The sequence below is a fragment of the Dermacentor silvarum genome, chromosome 1 (genome assembly GCF_013339745.2).
Source record: "Dermacentor silvarum isolate Dsil-2018 chromosome 1, BIME_Dsil_1.4, whole genome shotgun sequence".
Taxonomy (NCBI): Eukaryota; Metazoa; Arthropoda; class Arachnida; order Ixodida; family Ixodidae; genus Dermacentor; species Dermacentor silvarum.
In genome coordinates, this window is record NC_051154.1 from 132310116 (window position 1) to 132323470 (window position 13355).

A 13355-nucleotide genomic window follows, 5' to 3' on the forward strand; every position below is an offset into this window, starting at 1 on the left:
CGGGTCAGAGGGAAACGCGATCCGGCGGCGGCCGCCACTTGCTGTCGCCCATTGATGCCGGCCGAGGCGGAGCTTGCGGCGGCCGGAAAGGGTTCGTCGTTTCTCGCTTCTTCCCGGCGGAGGCGCAATGCCGCCGGCCGGATATGCGTCGCGAGAGCGCGGTTTTCCTCGCGAGAAAACCAAGAGCCATGCTCGTCCAAAATTAGAAGCCCAAGAGTGAGCGCGCAAAACAAAAGCGTCCAAAAAGTGTTGGCTCGGAGGGGGGACGCTCCCGCGTGAGCAACAGGGAATCAAAAAGTGGGTGCGCGCGCCTCCTCTCTGGTACCGCGAGCGACGCTTTCCGATGCAAGCGCCCTCGAACACGGGGTTCCCGAAATACACTCGGCCTGAGACTTGCGCGACTCGAGCAGCAGTGGAGCCTTTGATCCGAATCTCGGCGCGTTACCGACTCGCCGCTACACCGGGTGCCTCTGGAGCCATCCGGCGTGCCGGTAGTGCGCGACAGACGACTTGAGCGTCCACTGTGCGGGACACGGGCCTACGACTGGTCGCCGACAGCGCCAAGCCGCGCCTTTCGCGCGACCTGACAGGGCCTGATGAGCGGCGCCGCCGCCCGCGCCTCCTCCTGCTGCTGCTACTGCTGCTGCCGGCGCTGCTGCACGATCGTCCTCCGACGCGCGACCAGCGCTCAATGAAATGTCCAGAAGGACCGGCTCCTACGTGAGTACGACAAGGTTCCCGCCGCGAGCGCGCCACAACGGCCCGACGTGCACCAGAGGGTCAGGAACGAGGAAAGAACCACCTGGATGCCTCTGCATTCCAAGGTTCTCTCCTTGTTCTCCTGTATTGGCTTTGATGCTAAGGGACGTACCCGGGTCGATTGAATTCTGCATGCATCCCAATCGGCTTCTCACGTGATGACTCGCCAGACCGCCCGAGATGTGGACGGGCTACTTGGCTAGGGCAACACTCCAGGTAGAAAAAACACGGGACATAAGAAATAAACACGAGATAAGCCATTAATGCGTGCTTTGATTGTATACCGTGGAAGCGACCATACACGGTTGCCGTCTGCTTCCCGCCCCCATCCTGTTTTGTTCTTCTAGGTGGTGTTCGTTTACAAACAACCTTGCACATATTCCTCTTAGTGGTCTACCAACCATCACAGCTCGTTCACGTGCAACCAGGACATGCGAAATGACGCATACAGCGCACAAGAGGCCGTTAAAACAACTTGCGATCGTGACCATTGCACCAAAGACAAACCCCGTTGAATTGCCTGCCAATTACTCAATATTGATCAATTTGCGTGCACGTGCGTGTGCGTGTGTAATGAATGGATAATCTACTCTGATTCAAAACGTATGTGGACATGTACGCGACACCTGTCAACAATAGGCGCTTGGCATCATCGTACAAAACTACTTTGATTGGAGTGGCTGCATCCGATGCGACTAACCCGACCTCGCGACAAGTGTGATAAAGAACACAAATCGCGTCAATACGCAATGCGCACTCTTCGTTGTTAAATTAAGCGCGTCGAGGGTGGCACAAAGCGCTTGCACTGTTGCCGCAGCAGTGACTGATCACTTGGCAAAGGGCTTGTTCCTGCGAGTTTATTTTGGTCCGGTCGGTGGACGCAATTCGTAGCACCGAGGCGGCAAGGCGCCGCGGTTGCCCTTTTGTTTCTTGCACCGTGTGCGTCCAAATGAGCTGCCTTGATGCTGCGACGCTTCACGATTGTGTTTGCTATGCGCTGCCGCGTTGCCCTGAGACGACCCCGCTTTGACGGCGAGGTGCTACTTCCGCGCAAAGGTGCATCTCGATGCTTTGAACATGAAGGGAACCACTTGAACGAGCAAATTACGTGCAAGCTTCTATTTTAGTATTCATTTCGTCTGGGCGCGCGATAGAGTTATTCAAGCTGAGGCAACAATACTGCACGTCAGGAAGTTGTTCTTTTTTAGAGGGGCGGCGACATCGCACGAAGGTCCTGCGGTGAAACTAGCTTTGAAAGATCTGTTCGATGACGTGACGTCCGCTGATGTCGTGCGTTTGGTATTTACTTGCAGCTCTTGTTGCGTGTGCAGCGACATAGAACGCCTTGCTCTCGGCACAACGGGAACTGCTCTCCGGTAAACCGCCTACGGTGGCCACTGGTGCCTCGGTGCACGAATCTGGGCGAGTAACGTACGGTGGTTCAAGCAAACGCACTGAGGTCACCCCGAAATGTGGATAAATGCAGTGTTTACGCCGGAGCTAAGGTCATTTTGAGTACATTCCTAGAAATATGGCATTACCTGATATTAATAAAAACCCTTAAGGTGAGCGAACATACTGAGGTAAAATCAAGGCGATCGCTTTCCGCAGCCCAGAGTCAATCACTCCTCTAAGCAGCTCCACTGCAGCGTTGCAGCGGTCGCATAGATGACTTATAGCAACCTTAGTCGCACACAACCGAACGAATAAGCAATACTCTATATTGGTATTCACTTGAACGCCACCGTGCACTGTTGTCACTTTGTGCCCCTGCAAGCGGGCAAATTCACCCTCAGCTTTATTTTACTCTCCGAGGCTTCGAGCGTGATGTTACAATAGTGATGTTAAAAGAAGCCGTGGTGTCACAAGGAACCTTGATATTACAGGGAGATCCCGATACCTAGGCCATAACTGCTTAGCGCAATAAAACATTGATTCTGGTGTTTGCTTAAGCAAGGTTATTTTTGGTCAGCGTGTTAGATTCGGGCAGACAGCGCAATTTTGACACATCGGCTGGGGGACTTGAAGAGGTGGACATTACATCCACGACCAATCGCACTATGATGTTACTTAACTAATGCGAATACTAACAATATTTTAATTTTAAAAAATATTAAAAATATTCGCATTCCAATACTTTCGAACGCACACACGCAGGGCCAGGCGTCCATAGTTTTTATTTAGCTGGTGATCGCTTTCACCGATATACCACTGTTATATCGTGAACGTTGTCGTCACTTGAGAGTGAGATGCGCCCATCATAATGAAATTGTGCGCACGTCGTGCACGTACATGCGTGTCAAAGATAAATTTAGTACATATCGACCAGTAGCAGTGATCAGCAAAGTTGCGTGAAACGTTTAAGCAATCCTTGTAGCTTGAATTGTTTATATACTGTGCCTCTAGGTATTGACTCTTTGGTAATTATTGCGAAATTTGACAAACACTTGTTGGTCACCATTACTGTCGGCAAAGTGCCGCAATTATAGTTTTCTGTTGAGTTTGTCTCCGTACGGTTTGCCATAGAGAGGGTCGGGCTGTTTGGTGCGGGAACATGTTTAGGAATATAGTACAAAGGCGGCACTCGAAGACAGTCGTCCGAATTAGATGACGTTATGAGAACATTTATTTACTGCCGATTATGTATACTTGCACGACTCAGGGGCCTTAGTTCTCTTAATAGCACTTGGGCTCCGGTAGAGATAACTATATATAGGCTCCTGTAGGAATACCAGGCTAAAGCTATATACTGACCGCACAGCGTAGTAGAAATCTGCCTCTGTTGTCGTTTGTTATTGATGGTATGTATTCATACATCGTCATATACTTCGACCCTTGTATCGCCACCATGGACTCTTCCTTACACAGCCTTTTTTTACTTTTCTTTTACTTTTCTTTTGAGGTGGGGGGAGAGGTTATTATGCACATGGATATTGTCTCGACTTGTAGTCACTCATCTTTTCATTTCAAGATCATGGGAACGAGAACTAAGTACTAGATAAGGAGGGGAGCAGGCAAATTAAGTAGTGCATATTAGCGTAGGCTTGACACTGCTGCTAAGTTTTTATGGTATTTTAGCGGGCGTACGAAAAAGTCCTGTAATTTTAGGGCACGAGCGAGATGTGCGCGGTTTCGTCGGCGTTGCGCTTGCTGTAGTGCCAGACGTTACAAGCACGCTTGATTGTGCGAAGTTAGATAGATAATTAGATAATTAATTAGATAAATAGTTGGAATACATTAATTAACTTTTAACTAGTGCATTTTCAACTAGTTTTTGCAGTTACGACTTGTTGCCGGACTTTTAGCCGGACTTCTAGCTGGATTTCTAGTCTGTTTTTACTGCACTCCGAACTCACCTTTATATTTTCGAAAACACTCGATGCTCCCACGGAACTTTGGCGCACTGCAGAGACGCCGAAAATTAAACTGAGCGGAGAAAAGCAGAGGTTCCACAGGAGAAGCGGAAGTGTTTCGTATTTTAAATGCGTAAGAATTTCTGTGACTACCCAACGAGGAAGCTTCGGATGTACTGGCTTCCTCGTCACAGAAATTTTTACGCATTTAAAATCCGAAACACTTCTGCTTCTCCTGTGGAACCTCTGCTTTTCTCCACTCAGTTTAATTTTCAACCAGAGAACCGCCGTCATCAAAGTAGGGGACGATGAATCCAAAGTCATCCATCGTCCTAACAAAGGAATGCCACATGGTGCAATAATCTCGCCTACACAAAGCCATGATTGGACTAGCCCAAAAACTCCAACAAATTCCCGATATCCGTCATTGCCTATACGCGGATGATATAACAATATGGATAACCAAGGGCAGCTTGGGAGAAAAGGAGAGACGCTCCAACGGGCAGCCAGTATAATAGAAAAATATACCAAACAAAGAGGACTCCAGTGCTCCGCGGAGAAATCAGAACTCATTCGCCTCACAAAAAACAATAAACAAAGGCCTGACCCGAGACTCAAACTCGAGATCAGGCTGGAAGGGGAAATTATTCCGGAGAGGTAAATAGAGTGTTGCATGGGGATGTGGCTACAATCGAATAACAGATATCTCCACTACTTTAAACACGATCAGAAAAACGACGCAACAAATTAACCGGATGATAGCCCGTGTGGCTCATAATTGGACAGGGATGGGGGAACAAGACACCCTCAGACTGGTGAAAAGCCTGGTCATTAGCAGACTAATATACTCCCTGCCTTACCATGCCATGAATAGGGAGGAAAAAGAAAAGGCTGATCAAATAATAAGGATGGCATACAAGACAGACCGGCCAAGCAACACTTCAAATGACAAGCTTCTAGCCCTCGGCCTCCACAATACATTTGATGAGCTGGCTGAGGCCCAACTTATAGCGCAGAGGAGTCGATTGGCGCAAACGCCAGCCGGCAAAGCTCTTCTTCGTAGAGTCGGCCTTGGAGAATGCATACAAGCGCACCAAAACAACAAAGAGCTACCATGCCAGATCAGAAATTTGTATGGGGTTACACCAATACCGCAAAACATTAATCCGACATTACACACACGAAGGAGAAAGGCTAGAACTGAATACATAGACAAAACAACGAAGTACTTGGACACTGCAAGATTTACGGATGCTTCACCATATCGGGCCAATGCAAAGAATATGGTGGCAGTTGTGGTGAACCGAAAAGTAAAATCACGGCCTGTGCTTCGGTTTCCCGAGCAACCATTATAGAAGCAGACGAGATGGCCATTGCCTTAGCCATAAGGGAAGGCATGGAGCGCAACGCTCCACTGACAATCACAGATTCTCAGGCCGCATGTAGGAACTATCAGAGGGGAAAGGTCGGCGCGAAGGCACACCGGATACTTACCGAAATCGGCAGAGAACTCAACGTCGGGTATACCCAAACAATAATTTGGGCCCCGGGACACGAGGCTGTTACTGGGAACCACCATGCAGATGAGGTGGCTCGGGGTTTCACTAATTACCGAGCTGCCGATGGCAACATCGTAAAGGGCCCGACACCCATCAATCCCAGTTATAAATCAATCTTGCACTACTACAGGGAACTGAGAAGACGCAGATCTACCTAGCACCACACAAGAACCTTTCAGCCGTGGACTCTGCGACGTTACGTAGGCTACAAACGAATACATATACAAACCTCCATAGATTGCATATACACTGCCCAACAGCCTACAAAGACATATGCCCGTGGTGTGGGAGCACACTGACGCTCTACCACATCACATGGGAATGCACGGCTCACACAGAAGAGCAAGAGGAGAATAACATGAGAGAGAGGTGGGAGGAATTGCTATCAGCTCTGCCCTCGGGGACCAGCTCAGTGGTCCGGAGGGCAAAAAGGATGGCGTGGGCCAGCGGTGCCTTGGAATAGGGGCCCGACCACGCGAATTGTCCCGTTTTAGGGGCAACGAAGTTTTTTGTGTAAATAAAGTTTTGTTCTTCTTCTACCCAACGAGAAAAACCCGTCCGTCAGTCACGTAAGACGAATTGCTATAACGAAATTAATGTATAAAACAAAATTAACTCGAAAGGAAAGGAAACGTTGGCGGCGGTGAGATTCGAACCTACTACCCCACGCTCAGAAGCGGAGTGTCTTACTTACTGGGCTGAACAAGCACTATTTTTTTTTTCTTTTTTTTTTCGTGGAAAACAAAACTGGCCATAAATTACATAGCGGACTCAAAACTCGGGCAAACACACGCATGCGTCCAACAAGTGCAGCCAGTCTGGCGGAGGTTCCCGCGCAGCGTACACACTTCTCACATAAGCTGCACTTTCACGATAGAATGATTTTGTTGATCGCGGGTTTTAGGCATGGCGTTCACACAGCCTAGATCTCCATAGGCTGTATAAACCCACCACTGTGAACATGTCATAGGGAGGACCGCCAGTAATTTTAAACGGTAGAAACCTAATTGCGTATGGAGTCAATGTCATTTCTAAGCGTCCGTTGGAGAATGTCCCCAAAAAACATAGCATCCGTACAATCTATGAAATAGTGATCTATGGTTTCAGCACGCCGACAGAGTCGACAGTTCTTGGACCACGGCACGGAGCAGCCCCTCGAGTTCCACCAGGTTTTAACAGGAAGTGTTTTCGAATACAACTTAAAGAAGAATGTTTCAACTCCAGAAGGTATACACATTTTACGGACCCGCCTAAGCACATCCTGATAAGGTTGACTTAAATAAGGCGCACGATACAAAGGATTTGGGAATATCAAGTCCACCAGTGCAGAGGAAATTGCTTATCGACTCGCAGTAAAAATGTACTCCAGGCTGAGTCTAACTTTCAAGAAAAGAAATGAGTGAACGACGTCCTTGAGAAAGCTCTAGGGAGCCTGTGGGACATCTTTGGAATCTGACGACACTTATCGGAGCTGCAACATTTCACGCAAAAACGGATGGCCACTGCCTCGAATGAAAAAGAGGCGAGAAACGATTTTCCTGACGAAGAGATGGCCTAATCCTAGACCACCCCGTTCAAGGGGGATGAACAGATTATCGCGCCGCATCGATTCACAACTCGAGCTCCAAATAAATGTTGCAAATACGCGATGCAGTGCCTGAATGCGAAGTCGTGAACAGTGCAGTATTTGCAGCACATACATGAGACGGGAAACTAAAAACACGTTGCACACTTCATCACGACTGAACATTGACAAATTCCCCCCTTGCCATGAATTCACATTACGTTGCACTTATCCAACTTCTCCCAACCAATGAGTGTTGCTATTTCTACACTGTGAGAGAGGTACGCCTAAACAGCGCTCATCCTTTTTTCATTGAATGACTGCGTAGTGTGATTGCATTATAGCTCATAGTCCGAACCATTTCAATGTTAACGCTAGCACCAGAAGTCGCAAAAATTCTTCTTTAATTGCAAGAGCAGTCTTTACACTCTTTTTTTATCAGTACAAAAGAAGGCCACGTCATCTGCATATGCAAGAACCCGAATCTCATTCGACGACATTTTAAACCCTTGGAAATTGTGTTCTTTCAGAATTGCTATACAAATTGCCCTGAAATACAAGCAAAACAGAAGCGGTGACAAAGGGCATCCTTGTCTTACTGATGATAAAAGCCTAATCGGATCGGAGATAGAACCATTCACTATCAGCCTCGTTGAGCCATCAGCTTAACGCTTTCTGACGCCTCTAAAGAGCTGGGATCCAATATTTACATGCTCTAGTACACTAAACAGGAACGAGTGATTCACACTGTCGAACGCCTTCGCCAGATCTAGCTGTACCATTGTTATCTGTCCAATCCCCTCAGCTACACATGCATTCTAGCCCCGATCTCGCAACATGAATGTTTGTCTGAATGGACCGACCTCTGATGCCACATGTTTGATGATCATCTACCACATATCTTATCACGACTAGCAAACGGTAAGCTAATACCTTTGCAAAATTAATAATCGACATTGCATAACGAAATAGGCCGATATCCGTCCACATTTTGCAATTTAGTCTCATCATTGCTTTTGGCTATGAAGACAGTGTGCCCTTAGAACATTGTGGCAGGTAGGTACCCTACTTCCAATGCCTCACGGTACACCTGAAGTAATAATGGGGATAAGATGCAACGAAAACACTGATAACATTTGGCAGTAAGGCCATCCGGGCCGGGCGTCTTGCGTTTGCCTAACGAATCTATGCATCCAGTTACCTCATTGATGTCAATGTTTTCATTACCCGTCGTGGTTGCTTAGTGACTATGGTGTTGGGCTACTAAGCACCAGGTCGTGGGATCGAATCCCGGCCACGGCGGCCGCATTTCGATGGGGGCGAAATGCGAAAACACCCATGTACTTAGATTTAGGTGCACGTTAAAAAACCCCAGGTGGTCCAAATTTTCCGGAGTCCCCCACTACGGCGTGCCATGTAATCAGATCGTGGTTTTGGCACGCAGAACCACAATTTATTTTTTAGGACCCCGTGTCGCAGAAAATCCGGCGTCGGCAACCGGCGTCTGATCGCCGGTTGCAGTGAAATTCGTCAGAAAAATCGTACTTTACCATTCGGCGTCGGATTCGCCGTCGGATTGTAATTTGAATGCACGAGAAAACCTTATTCTGCTGCGAGCAAACTCAAACACAAACCCCTTTTCCAGCATTTCTACCAGACCTGCGCGCGTCGGGGCAATAGCAAACAATTAATAAAATAATAAAAAAATGTGCTAGGGCCTTCACATTTTAATATAAGACCACTTATATTGCCCCTGGAAAATCGTCTTTCCAGCATTGCATTTAAGTTTAAAAGTGAAGCCAACTTTAGGATTGGTGTCATAGAATAAAGACGATTGGTGTAAGCTTGGTCTTTGTAAGCTGGCTTTCCCACGTGCAGTGTTGCAGTGAATGAAGCCTACTTGCCGTATGCGAACGATGCGATGCGAACGGGTCCCGATAACGCTATCGCGTTCTACTCTTAAAGGCGAAGCTTAAGTGTCCTCCCAAAATTTTTTAAATGTTTTCATTTGTACTCGTAAATCATAATCATCCTGATTTAACTGGGGCAGCAACGATACAAATTAGCTGGCAGACGCATCTATATCCAATGGCTTATGGCCTCGAAATAGTTTTTGATGATGTTCGAAAAATGCTTTAGTTATTAGAGTCGGCTCATTAACAATAATTCCACCATACTTTATTCCTAATATTTGTTTAGACAGCGCGTGTCGGCGCTCATCACCTATAGGGACCTACTGCAAGGCTGTTCTTCCAAAAAACCTGCGCTCCCGCCCACACTATTGCATCTCTCTATTTTTCTCTGTACAACGCTAGTAACTGTGCCTTGGTACTATGAATATCATCAATATATTGACCCGGATGTAGACATAAAAACCCATGCAATTGACTCAGAAGTCTATACAATGCTTTGTAATTATTCTTTTTTTTCATAGGCCAATATTGATGATTCTTCGATAGCTATCATTTTAAATTCCTGTTTGAATAATTCCCACACAACAAAGAGAGGCAAGTCCTTGCGGCATGACAGATGAGCTATAAGCTCAGTAACGCGCTTTAGGAAGCACTCACTCAAAAGTAATTGGTTATTAAATTTCCACAACTCCCAGCACATACACCGACTTTGGTATCGACGGCTACCAAAAGATGCTGAGACTAGGCAATGATCACTAAAGAACACAGGGTGCACAGCGTAACCATAAATACGAGATAGCGCATTAAGTGAAACGTGAATTCGATCAAGCCTTGCATGCGAGGTACCTTGGAAATGCGCGTAGCAACAGCCCACCTTTTCATTTTCCTCAATGTCCACAAGCTGATAATCACACATGAGGCGTTGCAACGCATTACTACTTGGATCACGTCTCAGCTTCAATGACGTACGATCTTGCGCGTTACATACACAATTAAAGTCTCCAAAAAGGACCAATGCACGATCAGTACACGAATGATGTTCTATAGAGATAAGAAGAAACATTCTCGTTCGCGTAACTTGTTCGGGGCATAAACACACACAAATCTAAAGCTTATACCATTGATATCAATATCACACCATATTAGGCGGCCTTCCCTATCTGTAAACAAATGCAGAACATCACATTGTAAATGTTTTCTAACAAATAACATACAACTAGCGGAAACTCCTACTGCATGGCTTACACAAGCATTATAGTCAGATAGGAATGGAGATAGAGTTACTTCTGTGTTTTCGTCGGATTCAATCTTTGTTTCTTGGATAGCAGCAATATCTAATTTCCAATTGAGTAACAGACGAAGCTGTACTTGCTGTAGCTTACTGCGTAATCCACGGACATTTTAAGTGCCAAAATGGAAGGGGAGAGTGCCCGCCATGTTTACATGTTGGTGCAGCGTTTAAACGCTGCTTCATAGGTGCATCACTCCCTCCTTTATGATGTGATGCACTGATGTGATGCACTGGCAGGAGTAGGCGTTCCCCAGGGTAGTTTTGTCAACTTTGACACTTTGGGAACCCGGGCTTCCTTTCCCGAGGGCGATGGGTTGTCAGATGGCGCTGGACGCTTCTTCGCAGCCTCACACGTCGATCCAGATTCCACTGACGGTGGGTGATCCTGAACTGATGGCAATTCTGCCCGTGACATAGTCAGTTCGTCGTCAGGCAACTTAGTATCATCTTCACTGGCTGGCTTCGGGCTAAGGCTATTGTCAGCCGATGAAGGCTTTGTCTCCTCCTGTCGATGAGCCTCAGCGGGTGTTTCACCGGTTGCATCCACAACCTCACTCACATCCATTAGATGATCGGTGATGGTTTCATCCTCAGCTGCATGGTATATTTTCACGAAGCTTGTCAGCGTAGGTTCCGGTGCATGTATCTGCAAGCTGACCGTAGCGGGGACAATTACTGCAGCGTGGTGTTCTACATTGTCGTCGGATATGCCCAATGCTGTTGCACCGTAGGCAAAGTGGTGGTCGGCCAGGAACCAAGATGAGGCACTGATGTCCGTATATGCTAATAGGTGAGGCAAATTACTGGCCGAGACTCCATCCTTCAATGTAAACGCCACGTCACGATTAGAAATTTGCCAGCCCTCCTTGCCGTCGCACCGCTACATTTCTCTCGTGATAGACTGCACTGTTCCATATGGATCAAGCGCTTAAACAATCCGTCTCTAAACACGCACGCTTGCGGAAGGTGAATATATCTGAACCATATGCATGTGTTGTACCGGTGGTACAAAACAAATGTCAAAGGAGAACAGTTTCTATGAAGGCTTTGTTGAAAGATATGGTGATGGTGGAATAAAAGTCATCTCTAGGACTATATGTAGCACCGACTTGTAACATTGTAGACATCAGGAAAATTCCTATTTTGCGAAAATGTAATGTCAAACACGCCACATCCGCGATGCGTTTCGGTGGTCGCAGGATGCACCTTCCGTTGGTGCGTTCCTTCACCGACCGAAATGCAACCGACCTCTGAGGGCTCATGTGCTTCACATCGCGCAACACACACAGATAAGGAGTCAATGAATTGATAAGCATGTTAAGGAGTGATGAGGGGTTATATGGGTCTCATCACGGTTGCTAATGGTTCGATGCGGATGGATAAGGTGCTAAAGAACGTTAAGGGCTTATAATGGTCGGAGCGATTCTGATAATGTTACTATGCACCGATAAGGGTTGATAAGGGTCGGATCAAGTCCGATAGGGTTGATAGGGACAGATAAGAGTTGATAAAGGTCGGATCATCTCTAATAAGGTTGATAAGGGTTGATAAAATTGCGATAAGGTTGATACTGACCGATAAGGGTTGATAAGGGTTTATACCAGTCGGAAGAAGTTCCATAACATTGATAACCACACAGGGCTGCGTGGAGATGAGCAAGTGGCACAATGATTACGCATACTTAGACAACTCCCAGAGGAGTTTCTGTGAGAATTAAAAAAATAATAACTATTACGCGAATCCCATGAACTGATGGAATCGATGTTATGCAAGGCATGTTAGCTGTCTAACTAGCCTCGTTTTGTGTTCCATGAAGTGTTACCGGATGGCGTAATGTGTCCGTGTAAGGCGCGTGATTGTATGCGTGACGCCTGCGTGTGTGTGACGACAACGGCAAGACGACGGCCCCATCAATGACGATGCCATGACTACGACCACGGTGACACGATGAACCGCGTCTGGGCATATTCAGTGCGGCCCACCGTCCCACGACATATATGACCCAGATTCTCAAAAACTTGCTGGAAGAGCCGGATTTCGCACTACAAAGGGAAAGAATAAAAGATAGAAAGGCTGAGGCTTATCGTGGCTGTCTCACCTCTCGGTGAACCTGTCAGCCGAGTGGCGCGCCACTGCCGGTATCCGCCGCCAGAAGCGTCCTGAGGCTCACGCCAAGGAAGCGTTCTCGAGATTCCAGCCGTGCATTCGAGGTGATCTTGCGCCGGGAAGGTATAGCCTCGGGAAATTATAGGGCTGGGAGCTAGGAGAAGGGTGCTTAAGCGCTGCTAACAGACTTATTACCGAGAAAGCTTCACAATACAGACCCTCGAATCGGCACGTATATATAGGCCTATTCGAGGGGCCGTATTGTGTAACGTCCCGCTTTCATTTTCAATTCTTCATTTATCGTCCGTGGCCGATTTCAAGTGGCTGATTTCAACAATGAAGGCGGTGCGGCCGGGTTCAGGTCAATAACGCAGGGCGAAACGAACGAGAAATGAAATGGATCGTTACAAAACTCTCGCTTTCTAAACATCCATTGAGCCAAAATTAGCCGAGTCACAGCGCTCCGTGTCCAATAGAGTGCAAGGTACGGGGTGTAGTGCAGTGGCAGCCGGAGGGTTCCGTCATTTGACATCGCCTACGGTGCATACGGTTTGTTTTGGCCTAACAAAACCACGCAGAGATGTTTGGGCGCGTTATTTGATTTATACTGCTTCTAATACGTACTATACGAATGTAAGTGATGATGCTTATTATTAATTTAAATAGAGATTCGCTGGGTTAAATATTTTGCAAGGAAGCTATGGATGTCCTCGCGAAACACCAAACTGATAATTCGAGTCACATAAATCACCTAGAAGTAGCAAGAGGTGATATACTTAATTTAGCGCCTTCGTTTCCGCGTAGCAGCTG

The 13355-nt window shown here is 47.0% G+C and overlaps 1 protein-coding gene across 1 annotated transcript in view; it reads left to right on the top strand.

Moving 5' to 3' along the window:
• The first annotated feature begins 291 nt into the window (after nt 1-291).
• The window catches only part of LOC119436054 (uncharacterized), a 293233-nt gene continuing 280169 nt past the window's right edge, over nt 292-13355 (top strand). The window contains exon 1 of the mRNA XM_037702798.2: nt 292-720. Coding sequence (XP_037558726.1) covers nt 697-720 — 24 coding nt within the window. The 5' untranslated portion in view covers nt 292-696. The remainder of the gene's footprint in view (nt 721-13355) is intronic.